The sequence below is a fragment of the Mesocricetus auratus genome, unplaced genomic scaffold (genome assembly GCF_017639785.1).
Source record: "Mesocricetus auratus isolate SY011 unplaced genomic scaffold, BCM_Maur_2.0 Super-Scaffold_4256, whole genome shotgun sequence".
NCBI lineage: Eukaryota > Metazoa > Chordata > Mammalia > Rodentia > Cricetidae > Mesocricetus > Mesocricetus auratus.
Window position 1 is genome coordinate 95,772,266 of NW_024429182.1, and position 18,091 is coordinate 95,790,356.

Below are 18,091 nucleotides of genomic sequence, written 5' to 3' on the forward strand. Positions count from 1 at the left end.
ATGAAAAACATTAAATTGTATTCTCTGCCCTTCCATCATTTTACTTATCCGGATTCCAGAAGAGTAAAGTTTATCATGTTTTGTTAATCCAAGAAGTCTATCACCAATAGCTTAACTAGGAATCTTGAAAGGAAATGGTCCAGCTTAGAGAAGGCTGGAGACCCTAAGAAGGTTTCTATGGCAACCAAGCATCAGTCACCAACACTCAAGGGAACTTGAGGATTTAAGCCTCTGGCTTTGCCAGCTGGGTCCTAAGGCCAAAAGGGAAGACACAGAAAAATAAGTCATAGCGCTGAATCCTACACTTAGCAGAGACTGGAGTGACAGAAACTCAGGTTTCCTCAAGCCATGATACTACTGTGCCTCCGCTAACATTTGGAGTTAAAATTACACTGCTCAAAAATAAGCTCCACATAAACCTGCCTAGGCAGGCACCTGTGACTAGGAAGTCACCGGCTGTCTGCATGGACACCAGACAACTCAGAGCCCTCCACCTCCTTTGCTGCCTGGCTGGCTGAAGCTTTTATTGTGTGGTAGAGGATGAGTGCGGGTGGGTGAAGACGTGACTTGCTCTCCACACCTCCTTCCTTACAAGCCATACAAACTAGGATCCTGGGAGTCTGTGGCTGAAAACTAGTAACTAACTCAGGTCTGATGCTCTCAGTGGAGCTGCAATGAGGTCGAGTGAAAAGAATGGAAACTGGATGATCTTGTAAAAATTTTTGTTTGTTTGCACACTCATAATCTTTGCAGGAAAAAGATCTTGATTTTTAAATAAGCCACATCCTTCTCTTTTTATTATTCTTAAATGTTTTAAACAGTTGATCTTCAAAATCTAACCCGATGAGTATTGTCTTTGCTTTTAAAAAATTGCAACTAAAATCTTATATTTAACTGGTGAGGTTAAAGTCTATTATAGGTCAAGAATATATCTAGTATTAAGCTGTAATAGCTATAGACCCATAGATGATAGGAAGGGAGGGCTTAAGGGATGGAGGGCAGGAGAGAGGGAGGGAGGGAGGGAAGGAGGGAGGGAGGGAGGGAGGGAGGGAGGGAGGGAGGGAGGGAGGGAAGGAGACAGACAGGCAGACAGAGAGACTGACACAAAAGCCTTTTATGTAAATCACAAGCAGCTATGACGATTTCATAGTCAGGTCATTGGTTTCTTCCCTCCAGGGTTAACACAGATAAATCCAAGGACATCTGAGCTCACTACAAATTTTAAATCCCTTTAACATCCTTGGGTGTCTTTAGTAGCATGGTTAATATGTGTGTTCTATTAAAAGCATACATTTCACACTGTCATTTCAGATTTTGGAACATGTGGCATATATTATATTCTAGGCAGGCAGCACAGGATTCAAAGTGCACACTCTAGGAGCTGAAGAAATGGATTGGTGATTGAGAACTCTTGTTGCTCTTGCAGAGGGCCCAGATCGGGTTCTCCAGCCCACATGACAGATCACAATCCTCTGAGAGTACATGTAATGTACACACATACATGCACCGCAAAACACTCTACACAAAAAAGCAAGATAATTAAATTAACCTAAAATTATTTTACGTCTGTGCTTTAGATCAATAGAGTCCTGTTTGAATCCTAGCATTGCTACTTGCCATCTGTGAGTGAGAATTGGGCATGCTTTGACACCTCTTTGTCCTAAGTTTCTTGATTTGTAAACAAGACATAATAAGAGTGCTTATTAAGAGTGCTCTTGAATGGCACTGAGGGTCTACAAGATTATCAACAAATCATAAGGCCCAAGTTGCTGTAGCAGAAGTGAGACTGTCAACTGCCCTGCTCAAACTAGTCAGAAATCGCCACTTGGATGGAAGGTTAGCCAAGCAGCTGGACCTCAGACTGAGGCAAATTACATGTTGCAGGTAACTTTGCCACACAACTTTGCCTCAGCTTCTGCCTGTGCCTAAAGCAGTCACTGCAGGAGTCCCAAGGAATACCTGTACCGTTTCCCAGATTGGACCAGCTAGTTGAGAATCTAAGAACAGTATTTCCCTTCATCCATAGTTGCCCATCTTCTCATGATAGCCCTTGGTCCAGACCACCCAGGAACATTCAGACCTAAAGAGGGCCCCTTATGCTATAAGATCAGGAAAAGCCTTCATCCAGTCACTATAATATCTCAAGCCACAGCTGACCCAGAGGGGAGGTGGCTGCTCTAGATATCGTTCTGCTCAGTAGCAGAGAGGACCAGGCTGGCAGATGAACAAGGATCTGGTGCCCAGGCCCCAGCCCAGACCTGGCACCTCATCTGTTCACTCACCACAGCTCCAGAGTCTGTGTCTCCTCTCATCTGTCCCTCTGCTAATAAGAAGCATCTCTTGTTGTGCCCATAAAGGCCAGTGCTTTATAATCTTCCTGTTAGAAGTAGAGACATAACAGGTCTGCTGGGAACCAGACGTAAATCCAAGAGGTTTACACGGCTCTCCTTGCTGAGGTCCCTGAGCTCTGGGACAGACAGCTCTGAGACCTGGAGTACAAGCCTCAGGCAAGTGCTTGAGTTCCCGAGGAGTTTTCTTTGGGGCACCAGAAGGATGCTCAGGCACCTCATACAGAGTGGCTACTTTTCCCAAAGACCCAGCCCCACCAACTCCAGTGACAGATGGAGGCAGATGGAGAGCAAGTGGGTGACTAAACTGGGACACACTCTGTCCTTCTGGGGACGAGACCTTGAAGAATACCTGCATCTAGAGAGCATCGGTGTGGTCTCGCCAAATTCTGCCAAAGAGGAAGCAGGGTGGCCGGAAACACACATCAGTGCTTTAGGCCTGGGAAACTTGGGAGAGAGAAGAAAAAAGTTTCTCTAACCCAAGGTGGTGTTTAGGAAATGACAGTATTGGAAAGTAAGGCTGCACTCAGGAAGCAAGCTTTTTCTCTCTCTCCCAGGAATACCCTTGGAGATCATCTGTTGAGCATGAGGTAGTGGAAAACTTCTGGGCTATTAATTTCTGGATCTGTTAGCAAATGTGTGATTATGAGCAAATGACTTCCTTGACCCTTAGTCTTTATTCATATATTGTAGGTGATGATTGTTTCATAGAATCTTTACTTCCATTAAATTAGGAGATATGGGACTGATGTAGAGTGTTTCCTATTCTTCCAGAGGACCCGATTTTAGCTCTTAGGACTCACATCAGGCAGCATAACTGCCTAATAACTTCCACTCTGGGTAGCCAACATCCTCTTTTGGCCTCCATGGCTCATGTGTGCACATAAATACACAACCACACACACACACACACACATATAAAATAAACCTTGTTTTTTTCCATCACTCATTAATCTGATTTATTTTGGATGCTTTTACTTCATAAAATGACTCTACACACTGCAAACTTTTCATGTGAAATTTTTTCTTTTTCATTGTTTGAGAATTTTGTACATGCATACACTATGTTTTGATCAACTATATACCCCATCCTCTTTCCCCCAATTCCTCCCCTATCCCCCCACCATTTTTTTCTACCAAATTCATATGATTTTTTTAAAGAAACACCCTGAGTCCTTTAAAACTTAAATAAATTAGAATACATGAGACTTTCGGGAAAGGCTTATAAACTTTGCACATACTCTTTCAACTTCCCCATAAGATGTTAAGAGCTGCTTTTGGTGGTCCATCAAGCCTCCTCTATAACCAACATACCACATTAACCTGCCCCTATCCTGTGCTTGCAGCTGTAGAAGACTTTTAACATGTTTATTTTTATTTGGGACTCTAGGGAGAGATCTCACGTACCTGCAGTACTGACCACACCTATTTCGTGGTCATAGGTAGGTGGGGGAAGGCAGAGATAAAGGTCAAGGAAGGAGGGGTCACTTTCTCTCTTGGGTTCCAGTCAAGGTCGGAGACCAGCAGAGTGCTGACCTCAGTTCTCTGCTTCGCACATAAGTGGTTTCTCCCTAATAAAATTACATACGACATCCCTATCCTGTGTATGGTAATCTTCCTCATCATGGGACTATATCAAACTGACTCAGAGAGAGAGAGAGCCGGGCAGTGGTGGTGCACACCTTTAATCCCAGCACTCGGGAGGCAGAGGCAGGCAGATCTCTGTGAGTTCGAGGCCAGGCTGAACTGAGAGCCTCCAAAACAATACAGAGAAACCCTGTCTCATAAAACCAAAGAGAGAGAGAGAGAGAGAGAGAGAGAGAGAGAGAGAGAGAGAGAGAGAGAGAGAGAGACCAGTTCTCCAGGTATATCTCAAACCAGCCAAGTCACAACCAAAATTAATCTCACACTCCCGTGCGTTTGTTTACATCATTTGATCCATAATGGTGTCTTAAGATTTGAGATCCTATTATTTCCTGGGGGAAGTAGAAGGAGGAAGTTGGGGTTCCTGGAGGAAGTGGAATGCTGCTAGAGTAGAATGCTGTAATCATATATAATACCAGCTCTTAGCCTGTTTGTTTATTTGTTGTTTTTACTGTGCCTAGGAAAATCTGAGCAGTTTTCTAGTGATATTACTTACATTAAATAAATGGAATTTTTCAAACAAAAATAACTAATATTCCAACATATCTGTTTTGCCTTCTACATTCTGTCTGACAAGTACCACCTTTAAGGATCCTTACCTTGAGAAGAGAGCAAGTATGAGGCAACAAATCTAGTGAGATACAGAGTGTCATCTAGTGCTATATAGCAAAATGGACACCTAATCTACCTCTACTTTATCTTGGGATAAGGTTTTGTTTGTTTGTTTGGTTTGGTTTTAGACAGGGCTTCTCCATGTAGCTTTGGAGCCTATCCTAGAACTCGCTCTGTAGACCAGGCTGGCCTCGAACTCACAAAGATCCGCCTGCCTCTGCCTCCCGAATGCTGGGATTAAAGGTGGTTCTTTTCTGGCTTCCATGGAGGCTTACTCGATGCCTGCATGAAACAGCAACAGGTCTTCAGGAGTATGAAGCTGAGTCGTTTTCTGATGTTATAGTTCTCTTTGTCCTTTCAGATGCTTGACTCTGATTTTCATTCTGCTCTCTGGGATGGTTTGTGTTCTTGGAATCAAATTCCACTACAGCAGCTGAAAAAAGAATCTCTCTTAAATAGGACTAGACATTTCAAAGCACTGAATGTTTTATGTTTCCTAAATATAATAAATGTCAAGGAAAATTCAACCAATGCTTTTTAGCGCAAATATAATACAGTCGATGCTCACAAATCTCAACTCCCTTCATTGGTACAACACCTATCTTGACATCTAAGGAATAAATTTCTCACCCCAGACTATATGAGAAGAGGGGAGCAAAATCGGAAGAGAGATGGGAAATGAGTATAATTAAATTACACTGTACAATTAATATGTGCTAATTGAAACAGTGACGGGATCTTTCACCCAGGACTTTAAAGAACTACCAGTCTTGTGGGAGGGAATCCATTCCTGGAAGTAGCAAGCAGATGGTGATTCCTCTCCACCGGACCCCTTCTCCCAGATGCTCCTAGGTGAGAGGTGAAGACCAGTGTCAAAGACAACACATCGGTGTCGTGTAGATTACACTGTTAAATGAGACCAGGAGGCCTCAGAGAGAATGTAGGCGGCAGGGCAGTTTCCTCCGCCTGTCCCTGCGGCTCCAGTCAGCAGCTTCTAGCACCTCTGACCTCTCTCTTCTCACACTCTCCACCCAGCCTCCGCCCTCTCTGCCTCCGTCCTCCCCTAGCCGCTCAACTCGGCTCCTCCCCTTGCTCCTCCCACTTCCTTCTAGACTAGCCTCTGAGAGGAAACTGAAAGTGAAATTTAGGGTGCAGGCTTGTGAAAGCATCGCTGGGAGCCCGCCCGCCCGCCCCTAACCCATGCTGAGGACCCTGGTAAGGTGAGTGAGGCTGGGCTCCCAGACCCACCTAGGAGTGCTGTCTCCTCCGCCCCAGATTTGAGGAGCCCCTTCCCACCAGCGACCCCCACCCTGAACCTGCCGGCGCACCTGCTGCTTCTCTCCAGCAGAGTTCTCTAGATCCAGCCCTGGCAGCTGCCTGTGGGAGCTGGGCTCTAAAAGTGACCTTTCTGGTGCCCTGCCTGGAAGGGGCTGCTTTAGTGACTGGTGCCCCAGGGAGAAGCAGGCTGTGACCTAACCCAGAAGGGAACTCAGGGAAACGCCTGCCCTTTGAAGACCTCTGCTGGAGGTGAGTGCTAGCCATTTAAAATATTCTACTGGAAATGTATATGGGTTTAAGACACTCAGCGCCCTAAAAGAAGTTGAGACAGGCACAAGGTTTGGAGAGGCTTAGAGAAAAGCCCGGGGAGTGCTCCCCACAAATGTGTATGGATAAGTACACATATTCACATGTGTACATAAACATTCATATAGGAGAACTACATTGATGCATTTGTGCTTAAGGATATTTTATGTCTAAGAACATATTAGGATAAATAAAAAAACAGCTATGTATATACATGTACATACACACACATGCAACCCTAGTGACTGGGAAGTGTACCCTTGGATGATGTTATAAAGAACGCACACCTTGATGTATACTTACGTGAACCTGAGAGGGTAACTAATGACACACTGTGTGATGTAGCCTATTCTTCATCATCATATTTGACCAAAATGTCTCATGTAGTGAATAACTTCGTAAACCTTTGACTCCTAACTCCTGCAGTTATTGTCAAGAGTAATGAAGGCAGACATAAGCATGCAGCACCCAGTTGGAATATGGAGGGTGCTTGGTAAATGGGCTGTGTGGCAAATGGCCGCTCTCCGTGCCGTGGGGGCATGAGATGAAAGAGAGAGTGTGGGAGAAGCCTGGAGACTGAGGGTGAAAGCAGGGATGGACATGATGAGGTGGAATTATTAGCAGCATGATCCCTGCCAGTTTTCAGTGCCTCTTCTGGAGACTCGGTTTCCCCTTCTGCCTGACTAGGTCAACGGGTCAGAGTAGGGAGGGGAGGCTGCTGTTATTCAGGTTGATTCCCTCGCCTTCTTTTGTTTTCCCCTCCCGTGTCATCCTCTCACATGTTTTCCTTCCCATTGCTTTGGGGACTTTGGTATTGTCTTGCTTTTGCTTTTGTCATGCAAACTTTCATTTATCTCTTCTCCTCTCTGCGCTCAAAAGCCTCAAAGATGTCTCTGGAAAAGATGTGGGAGAATGTCACCTGCTCTATCTGTCTGGATCCCATGGTGGCGCCTATGAGTATCGAATGTGGCCATTGCTTCTGCAAGGAATGCATTTCTGAGGTTGGGAAAAATGGCGGCAGTACATGTCCCGAGTGCCGGCAACACTTTCTGCTCAGAAACCTCAGGCCCAATCGACATATAGCCAACATGATAGAAGACCTTAAAAGAACAGCCAGGGATGCCGGGAAAGGCACCCAGGAAGACTGCTGCATGAAGCATGGAGAGAAACTTCACGTGTTCTGTGAGGAAGATGGGCAGGCCCTTTGCTGGGTGTGTGCCCAGTCTGGGAAACATCGCGACCACACCAAGGTCCCTATTGAAGAGGCTGCTCGGGTATACCAGGTGAGGCCCTAGCACAGAGACACGCACAGGTATTAAGAGGCTCCATGAAGAATGCTTTGCTCCCCAGAACAGTGGCCGAGAGTCCCCCCCTACAGCAGAGAAGTTGGGGAATGGAGGGATAGTTTCTTCTTTCATTGAGAGGAACTTGTGCATCAAATACAAGCTTGTTTCTTAGGAGCAGAGGCTGTGCCATGGGACATGTGTGGATCATGTTTCCTCTGGCTTCCTGGTGAATTAGAAATGTCATGACCCAGATCCCATCGCCCATCAGTGTCGCTCTGTTTTGTAAGACATACTAGGTTTCCCCCAAAGTCTTCCCATCCCCTCTTCCGCATCTCTATCTGGGGACTAACCTGCCACCTTTGTCTACAGGAGAAGCTCCTCGTGGCTTTAGAAAAACTGAGGAAAGGGAAAGAATGGGCCGAGAAGCTGGAAATGGATCTTGCAACGCAAAGAACAGACTGGAAGGCAAGAACTCGGGGATAGGCTGGGTCCCAGGTCTTGGCGTCAAGCAAACATTAACTATGACTGTGCCTATCCAAGGGGTAGGAGAATTGTAATATAGGTCACTCCTCAAGAACCATCAACACTAGGCAGAGAGGAATTTAAGAAAGAAAGAAGGAAGGAAGGAGGGAAGGAAGGAAGGAAGCTTAAAATGAGATGATATTTCTCCCAATCTGTCACAAAGATCAAGAATTACTGCAGAAAGTTTAAGAAGGTCACACCATCCCTTCTGACCCTGTCTTGGAGGATGAAGGTCTTGTGATAACAGGTCTGAGGTATCCTGTGAGAAAACCCCAACTCCTGCACCCTTTAGACATGACAAAGGCAAGGCGGGAGGGAACAGCCGGAAAGGATCTGTGTAAGCCTGAGGTAGGAGGCCCACCTGACTCGGTGGCTACATAATGACGACCAGGCTGTTAGTCCAAAGCCCAGTAAAGAGTTAAAGCCTGTCACATTGGCAATTTGCCTGTAGAAAACGGGATACTTCTGAAATTGACCAGGAATGTAAGGGGCTCCCAGCTGTCACAGGCCCCAAAAGACAAACTGGGATTAGCAAAGACTGAATCAAGCTGTGGTGGCAAAAGAGGTCATCCGGTGACCCTCCCAAGAGGGCAAAGACTGTCCTGGGGCCACTGTTGTGTCGCCCTGTCTCCTGTCCCCTACCCCATTACCTCCCCCCCCCCCCCCGCCCGACCTAGGAATCGTACAGTGCATCATTGGAACAGATTTTACTCTCTGTGTCTTGTTGAGGTAAGACAAGGGGACTCACATAGGCATTACTGGGTTTGGGGAGAAAAGATGAGAAGATGTTGGTGCCAGAAGTTGCTGTGAGCCACTTAAACAGTGCTGTTTCCCTGCCAGTCCTAGAGGCCAGTCATGTGCACGCTGGAGAGCATGCATGGGTGTGGGTGTGGTGTGTGCTTCAGCCTATTCCCAGACATAAACAGAAGGATGGGTGACCAGGAAACAGAAGCACCTCTACCACCAAAGCCTAGGAGATTTTTATTAAAACTAAAAATGCAAAACTCCTGCCTTTCCCTTGCCACCACAGAGGAGCGTGGACATACAAAAGTCGAGGATTCATGCGGAATTTGTACACCAGAATAGCTTGCTGGCCAAGGAGGAGCAAAGGCAGCTGCAGAAACTAGAGAAGGATGAGAGGGAGCACCTGAAACTCCTGGGGGAGAAGGAGGCTGAGCTGGCTGAGAAGAACCAGGCCCTGCAGGAGCTGATCGCAGAGCTGGAGAGGAGGAGCCGGGGCTCCAAGCTGGAGCTACTGCAGGTTCGACCCATGGGAGGCACCGGGAGTAACTGGGAGAAAACCAGAGCTATCTGGAACCGCTCCTAATGCAAATGCTACCTTAATCTTTGGAATAGTCTTAAATAAACAGAAATGTGGACCCAGGAGTGGCTTCCATTCCAGAACAACAGGGTACAGGCACAAGAGAATGTGCTCCATGTAGCAACCACTAGATGGACATCCCCGGAAGTGCCAGGTGTGGGAGCTGGAGCATGACACTTATCACGCCACCGGGATATATAGTATCACATATCTCGAGTGATTTTCTTTTTTAAGGAATTAAATGAGAGCACCCATACTGGTGCTTAGACAGGTAGCCATAAGGGTGCTTTTGAAAGTGTAATTTCCAAAACTGAGCTGTGTCGTTTCTCTCCATAGTGATAGATTATGGGAAACTGTTTTTCTTTCCTGTAGTCAGTTTCTCCACTGACGAAGCCGAGAGGGAATGGGATGCAGGAGACTGCCCCTCATTAGTCGTAGTTGCATTTTAATACTTCCTGCGACTCCTGAGAGCTCCCTACATGACTTTTAACTTGTTCTGCTTCTGCAAATAGTCTCACTCTCTTCCCAAAATAAATTTAGCTTTACAATAACTTTTCCAAGGCATGATAACTAAGAAATTATGTATTGGTGCTACTATTTTTTTCTAATTTTTCCCCATAATGATAACTGCAGATTCCTAAACAGCACACAGATGGTTTACCATGGTTCAGGTACGTGCTACTGTGCTCGAATTCCATGGATGAAAAGACTAAGGAACAGAGACATTAATAGACCTAGTGAGAGAGTCAAGCTAAATGACGTCAGTTTATCTAAGTAGTAAGAAACAAAAATTAAGATGAAATGTGTACATCATTGCTTTTAAAAATCCGTGTATATTCTAAAGCCATCTTGCATCCACCCATGATGTGTTAGCCTCGTTGAAGCACTATGGTCTAGAAGGTCTATGTGTTTCTTTTCTCACACCTCTGTCCCTGTCCCTCAGTCAGATGCATACAGACATTTCCTTGAGGGTTTGTTCAGAAAAGTTTGGCTTGGAAGGCTTTTCCCTGCCTTTCCCTTCCCTATCGCTGAACTGGGCTCCCTAGTGCCTTTTGACTGAGTCAAGTGAGTTGCCAGTTCCAACATTATGGGGACAAATTAAGCTCACTCTAAATAAGGCAGAGGATTAACCATCGCACAGGACAAGCTTTCAACCAACTAACCCTTCCTCCCCAAACAACTCAAGCCCATAAATGGCAAGAAGCCTTTCTGGACATCCTTCCTCAGCCATTCTCTTCCCGCAACTGCCTCTGGGCTTCAGTCTGATTATGCTATTTATTTTCCTCTTCTACCGTCTCCAAGGCCAACCTCCCTCCTCCAAGAACCTAGCCCTTATAATTTATTTTCTCGATCAGTTTTTAAACCCTGGTCATATCCTAGCGACCGGTCATATTCATGTTAGCTTCCTAGATATTCTATGAGCAGTCATGGATCCTTTCTGCTAAGAACTAGTCAGAATTGTCTGTGGCCCAAGGGAAGGCTGCAAAGCAGAGCCCAGAGGAAACATGGGTGTTAATGTCACATGAGTTCTGACTCAGTGGTCAATCGGAAACTCCAGAATTGACTCTGTGTCTCTTCTCTCCTCAGGAGGTGAGGTTTGTCCTGGAAAGGTAAGGAGAGATTTCCTAGTTAGAAAAGGGAACTGGAAGTACATGTACATAGAAATGGTTACTGAGTTAGGCACACATGTATTGGGAGTTTTCCCCATGCATCCCTATTCTCAGAGACCTGATCCTCTCTAAAATGTTCTCTGGCCTCAAAAGGCTAATGGACATCTCAATTGGCATATTGCCTGATGTAGTTAGACTATATCATCTTTATAAAGTCCCCACCTTCACAAAAGGTAATCTGAGTCTGCTGGGATTCCCCAGGTTCTTCACAGAGCTCAACCGATTAGATGGTTGCCTGAAAATTAAATGGAATCCACTTAGTAGAGACCTCTGGCTTTGGGAAGAGGAAGAGGTTTATTTGAGTTTTCTAGAACTTGGAACTCTGAAACTATTTGTTTTTCCTTTCCCATGGCTATTGAATGCATGAGTATGTGTAGATTTGTATTGAATGTGATTACCACAGTCGTTCATGAAGAATGTCATTAGGGCCTGGAGTAGAAGACAGGAGTGCCAAGTAAGATTCTCAAACTCTTTTTCCCCTAGGAGTAAATCCTTGAACCTGGAACCATTAGATGTTGCCTCCCCAGACCTGACAAATGCATGCCATGTGCCAGGGCGGAAGAAAATGCTGAGGACATGTTGGGGTGAGGTGACATCTAGGAACTGTGAGCTGGAATAGAAGGGGATAATGAGGGTGCAGAGTCATTGACAGCATGTGGGGGAGGTGGCACAAGAGAGTGTAGGAGGAGAAGAGACGCACAGGTAAGGTTTCCTCACACGTCAGAGGAAGGGCCGGGTTGCTGTGGTCATTTCCTCACATAGTCAAGTTCAGGGTCACCCCTCACCTTTGAGTTTGCATGAAGCCCCTCACTACAAGCAAAGAGTTGCTGGCCCCACCCAGGTTTACCTATGATCTTCTTTCTGCAGTACATATTACTCTGGATCGCAACACAGCCAACCCATGGCTCATCATCCCAAAGGATCGGAGACAAGTGAGGATTGGAGACAGCCATCAGAATGTGTCTGAAAATGATGAGAGATTTAATAATTACCCAGTGGTGCTGGGTGCCCAAAGATTCACTTCTGGGAAGATGTACTGGGAGGTAGATGTGACCAGAAAAGAGGCCTGGGAACTGGGGATTTGCAGAGAATCTGTACAGAGGAAGGGACAGTTTTTATTCAGTCCTGAGAATGGCTTCTGGATCATTTGGCTGTGGAATAAAGACATCTATGAGGCTGGCACCAACCCCCAGACCACCCTCCACCTTCAGGTGCCTCCATGCCAAGTTGGGATCTTTGTAGACTATGAGGCTGGCATTGTCTCCTTCTATAACATCACTGACCATGGCTCCCTCATCTACACCTTCTCGCAGTGTACTTTTGCTGGACCTCTGCGGCCATTCTTCAGTGTCGGTTTCAATGATGATGGGGGCAACGCGGCACCTCTAAAGCTCTGTCCACTGAAGATGTGATGATCAGGAGCTGGTGCCTCCTGATAGCACCTTCTGGGCACATGTTTCCTCCTCCTTGGCGTGATCCAGGTCCAATGACTACTGGAGGGGCTATTGTTACTCACTTCCTGTTGGTGATCCTCAGCCATGCACTCTGCCTGTTTTGCCCATCCAGTTGGAGCCATCCCGCACCCTCATCTCTTTAGAGGAGTCAGGGCCCTAGAATGAAGGCATTAGCTGGAGGTAACAGAAAGTCAATGTCAAGTGACCTTCAGCATCAATATTCCTAACATAGGTTCTTTAATGATTCCCTCCAGTGAAACAGACTCCTCACAGTGGACCCAAACTCATCTAGCTCAGTCAAAACCACATTTCTGCCTCCTTTGTGTAGCTTATTTTGTTTTCTTTTCTCTTATTTCTCGGCTATCACCTTTGGCTAGAAAACTATTCCTGTATCATCCTTGGCTTGCAGAAGGGCTTTCTAAGAAACTATGCCTCAGTCCTTGTTGATAAAGCCCAAAATATGTGTCTTTAACATGGTATATATTTTGATATGGTTTGGTTTTGTTGTTGTTACTAGAGGGGTTTTTTTATTTGTTGTTTGTTTTGTTTGTTTGTTTTCCCTCCCTGGAATATCTTCCAGGGTCAGAATATCTTCCAGGGTAACAAACCAAAGCCAGAATAAAGTAGTGAAAGTGGTTTATACAAGAGCTAAATATGACAATGACAGTATACTCGATGTCCCCAGTGGCAGCAAAGCCTAGGTACCACGCTAGCCTGGTCAGTGAGTCTTTGCAGTTGAATCTCACAAGGCAGGGACAGTTGTCAGCTTATGGGTGAGCTCTTCCCTGTTTCCATTGCCTTGAAGAAAGTGCAACTAGTAGCTGAGCTAGAACATAAACATATCCAGAACTTCAAAAATGCTGTAAGCAGATTTAAGATGAAGGATGGATAAATGCACAATAAAGAAAATCCAGGATTTTTTTAAATTCCGTCAGTAGTTCCAGAAGTTTTTCCATACACTATGGATGGAAACAATTATGACCCAACAGCTGCCAGAGTCAAGAAGCTGTGGATACTCCCCTGTTGCTCCAACTCAAACCAAAGAGGCCTCTCAGCTCTCACAACAGTACAGCCTCACAGAGACCCATTTCAACACAGAACTACAGCGACTGAAGGTTAACCTGTGGGTGGTGTGAAAGGATCCTGATGTGGGCAGCTATGATGAAAAGTGGCAAGTTGGTGCAACGGGTCAGAGTATCGAAGCGCCGGGTATTGGTGGCGCACGCCTTTAATCCCAGCACTCGGGAGGCAGAGGCAGGCAGATCTCTGAGTTCAAGGCCAACCCGGTCTACAGATCGAGTTCCAGTACAGGCTCCAAAACAATACAGAGAAACCCTGTCTCGAAAAACCAAAAAAATAAAAAAAGACTTAATGTCTACCTCAGAAAGCTGAAAGAATCCTTGAGCTACCTGACTAGGAGGATGGGCAGAGAACTACAGACATTCTCTATGCCTCAAATGAAGGCTTTGTGGTACCCAATAAAGACGGCCAGGGATGGAACAAGGGGAGTAGCTAGACCAGAAGAAAACATCTGTATTTCTTTCATTCCAAGTCATGTTTAACAGTGCTGTTCCCTTTCATTATCCGTTCTAAAGAAATTCACTTATGGTTTTGTTTGTCTTAAAAGTACGTTTTGCCTCCCTCCTTTGTCAATAACTTTGAGGTTAAACTTTGAGCTTGTAGCCAAGCAGTGGCTTGTCTGTTCTGGGGAACAAAGAAGCTAACTATGGAGTTCACCATGTGACTGTTGGTCACATGATTTGGTCAAAAAGATGGTTTTGTGGGATGCTCGCAGGTGGTGGCACCAGTAGGGAGATGTAAACATTGAATTAAACTTTGAGCTAGTGTGAAGTTTGGCAAAGAATGTTTTGATAAATAAATGCCATGGGAGTATTTAAAATATGCTTCTGTGTTTCAAAATATAAATCGAAACCTGACAGGTTTTTCATTGTTCCGTAGATTTTTGTAAGCATATAGTAAGTTTCATTATTACCGTTTCATGCGTACATATCAATGTGCCCTGCTCACATCCAACTCCAAGATCACTCCTCCCGTATCATCCTCTGTCTTCCCCCAAGTAGCCCTCCCTTAACTTTCATGGGCTTTCCTTGTTGTTGCATCTGTTTTATGTGTAAGAGTAAGAAAGAAAGAGTGAGTTTTCCTCCCTGCTCTTTTCTCCCCTCTACAGTTCTTAAGCCCATGGATTCAGGCTGGCCTTCCAACAACACCCTGATCACAATGGAGTCCATTTAAGAGCATTTTAGATGTTTGAGACTGTCTTGATATAAGTCACTGTCCCTGACACCCAGAATGAGGCTATGTCTTCTCTTGGACTTCGGATTCTGACTTGGGATTCTTCCAGTGGAAGGGAGTGTTCAATAGCTGCTCTCGGCTAGGCCCTGGAGTTGAAGAGCCCACAGTTCTATCCAGGACTTTCAGCCTGTAGGACCAGCCCAACAAGGAGCAGCAGCCATGTGTACAGCTAGCTGGGCACTTTGTGGGGAATGGATGGTAAGTCCTGCGGTAAGGCTGCCTAGGAATGGTGTGGATGCTAGAGTCTGACCATTGTATCCCCTGTGCCTGTGGTGACAGAATAGGTTCTCAGGAAACCATTGTTGGAATTAATACTGAGAGAGCATAGCTAAAATTTTCACCTTGACTGATGTTGGAAGACTCATACTTGATCTGCATAACACATAATGTTTCACAGACTCTATGGAAGAAACCAATATAATAGGCTTATCCAAAAGGCATGTCTTATGTGTTTATAAGGCGTATTGGTCTTTCCCCACACCCCTATTTCTAGACCCTGAAAGTCCTTGGGCTTCTCTGGGATCTCAAGAGAGAGAAGGAGCTCCAAGGAGGCGCCCAAATAGTGGCACATTGGTTTTCTTAAGAGTCTAACATATATTTGGGTTTGTAAACAAATTCTATTGACATAAGTGCATGTTTGAAAATTTCACATCATGTGCAATCAAAGATTATTTTTGTAACAAGCTGAATATTCTGTTGATAGAATCTACATCCAGAAACAGGACTGACAACATCTCAGCAGATCCAAATGGGTTCCCTTCGTATCATAACCCATAGGGTAACTACTAACTTCAGAAAAATGCCAAAACATCATAGATTTATTGTAATCCTTTGACTACTTCACAAATGAAATTATGTAAAATCTTTCCCTCCTTTCTCCTATGTCTAGATTAATTTTGCTTCATAATGTTCATAATTCAATATTATGTTGATAAGATTCATCCCTTTTAATTCTGTGTGTCTTTTATGTCATGTATCTTGATCCCATTCATTTCCTTGTCCCTTTGAAGCCACCCTCCACCCATGCACACACCCCAAATAAAACAAAATTTAAGAGAAAAAATAAATCAAGGCTAAAACTTAAAAATCTCATCATGGAAGCTATAATGTGGCACAGTGAGTCACACTGTAAATCCCTTCGTATCTTTACTTAGAAGCCATCATTGCAAAGAGTCATTGGTCTGTTTCAGGGTCTCAGGTTCTGCTACATTATTGATGCTGGACCCTCACTAGGACTCTTCCTGGGTATCCTCTTGTTGCCGCATGTTGTGGAGATCCTGCATCTTTGGGTCTGTGGGCCAGGTTCCTTCATATGCTCCAGCGGATCACAGATGAGGTGGATGATGGGGCCTCATAGCCTTGATTCATAACCAAGTCATAACCTTGGGTCTGGGTCTGGGCCTGGGCAGTTGTAGTGTTGGTCCACGAAATAAGAAATGGGGACAGCTCTCCAATGCTCACAACTTTTGGGGCTGGCTTGCCCACAGCTGCAGTAACAGGGTTGGCTCTCCCACTCTTAACTGTCCCAAACGTTGATAGGTGAGGGGTGGGGTGGCAATTCTCTCCCACCGAAGCCACCACTAGACATATGGGTAATGGGACAGCTTTACCATGCTCACAATTTCAGGGCTGCCTTACCCACACCTGAGCTAACAGGATTGTCTCTATTGCACTGCCCTGGCAAGATGCAGGGCCTGCTCTCCCTGCTGTTGCAGCTGGGGTGAGGGGATCATTCCCTTGCCCATGCCTCCACAAGACAGATGAAAAATGGGAACATCTATCCCATGCTTCCAGCTTCAGGGCTGGCTCACTGACACCTAAGATTCATGCCTTTTATTACCTATGCAATCCATTCATTTTCATTGTTATTCATGGTTCATTGTTTGTGTATGCACAGTTTATTTATTCTATTATTGATGATACAGAAGTAATTTCCAGCTTGAGGCTATTAAAAACATAAACATTTTTATAAATATACTTATAAAAATATAAAACATAAAGATAACTGCTATATTACCTCAAATATCAAAGTCAACATTATCAGCCAGAATTTCTATGAAAACTTACAAAAATCTTTCCCACTAAAGTAACTTCACTTAACATTCTTGATTTCACATATATGCTGTGTGCAATGATTATAAATTTTATATCCAAATCAGAGAAAGGGGATGACAACTAAAAGGAATTGTGAGATCATGAGAATTTTTTTAAAGACAAGAAATATTGCAATTTTGTTATGTCCCTTTGTGAATGATACAGTTGTAAAGGAAAACCCAAATTAAAGAGAAAGGAACTGTTACAGAGTGATATATCCCAGGGGAGACAGAACCAAATGCACAAGTGAAACGCTGACCTCCTTATAAAGACAAAAAGTTCATTTAAAGGATCAGGGAGGAGAGGAGGGATGAGATGGCTCAGAGGAGAAGTGCTGGCTGCCAAGCCTGTCAGCCTGAGTTCAATCCCCAGAACCCACACTGGAGAAGGAGAGAACTGATTTCTCACGAATTATTCTCTGGCCTCTACATGTGTCATGGTGTGCACACATGTAAACACACACTCACACACACACACACTAAATAAAAAATGTAATGCTAAAATACTTAAATAAATACATTTTATATCTTTGTGTAGATGTGTACATATTCTAATGAAAACTTGGGGTAAAGACTCCCAGTACTATACAGATGGTCCCTCAGTTATGACGACTTCCCTCAATTATTTTTATTTTACAGTGTGCAAAAACAGACCCATGCAACCATTGTGATTTTTACTTTAAGTATCCAAAGACTTTTCTGAGAAAGTCAACATTCATAATAAAATGAGCTTTGTGTTAGATTTGCCCAAATGAGCACATTTAAGGTAAGCCGGGTCAAACTCCTATGTCTCCAATCTGAAACAAAAGCTAATTGTCCTCAGTAATCTGCTATATATTTCATGAAACATTCAGATATTGTACAAAGGTGTCAGTAAGTTGGAAGGAGTTCATTAGTAAGAGATGTTTCTACAGAGGAGTAACAGTCTATCTTAATACTGGACAGAAAGGAGATCCCAGGAAGGGAAAATTCAAAGAGCAGAACAGACCCAAGTATGAGACTTCAGGCGTGATATCACTGTGGAGCTAAAGACACATTAACAAAGTCAACTAATGACTCAGCTGGTGGACTGAAAGAGGAAGAGATTCAAGTATGTCCAGTTCATGGAAAAACATGAAAAGCAAATGAAGCACTAACTATAAAATTGATCTTCTTTGTATTCTGTCTTAGTGTTAACACTATAGATAATAGTTTGTATCTTTTGATTTTCATTCTGGGGGAGGGAACTATTACAGTGATATAAC

General features: G+C 44.5%; 1 protein-coding gene across 2 annotated transcripts; it reads left to right on the forward strand.

Annotated features, from left to right (window-relative positions):
- Positions 1-5,764: 5,764 nt before the first annotated feature.
- On the forward strand, positions 5,765-14,341 carry Trim21 (tripartite motif containing 21). Of its 2 annotated transcripts, none has more exons than XM_013116246.3 (7): positions 5,765-5,824; positions 7,068-7,471; positions 7,844-7,939; positions 9,027-9,257; positions 10,905-10,927; positions 11,471-11,571; positions 11,855-14,341. In XM_013116246.3, the coding sequence occupies exons 2-7, from the start codon at positions 7,076-7,078 to the stop codon at positions 12,397-12,399; spliced, it is 1,392 nt and encodes a 463-aa protein (XP_012971700.1). In that variant the 5' UTR covers positions 5,765-5,824; positions 7,068-7,075; the 3' UTR covers positions 12,400-14,341. The 2 variants fall into 2 exon arrangements, with proteins under 2 accessions (XP_012971700.1, XP_005074124.1); XM_005074067.4 differs by having other exon boundaries at positions 5,790-6,131.
- Positions 14,342-18,091: the final 3,750 nt, after the last annotated feature.

What these genes read in the sequence shown, in the direction of transcription:
- Trim21 (XM_013116246.3), top strand. Translation starts at nt 7,076, where the DNA reads ATGTCTCTGGAAAAGATGTGGGAGAATGTCACCTGCTCTATCTGTCTG. An exon ending in CCAAGCTGGAGCTACTGCAG is followed by an intron (nt 9,258 to 10,904) that starts GTTCGACCCATG and finishes TTCTCTCCTCAG; the next exon opens with GAGGTGAGGTTTGTCCTGGA. An exon ending in AATGCTGAGGACATGTTGGG is followed by an intron (nt 11,572 to 11,854) that starts GTGAGGTGACAT and finishes TTCTTTCTGCAG; the next exon opens with TACATATTACTCTGGATCGC.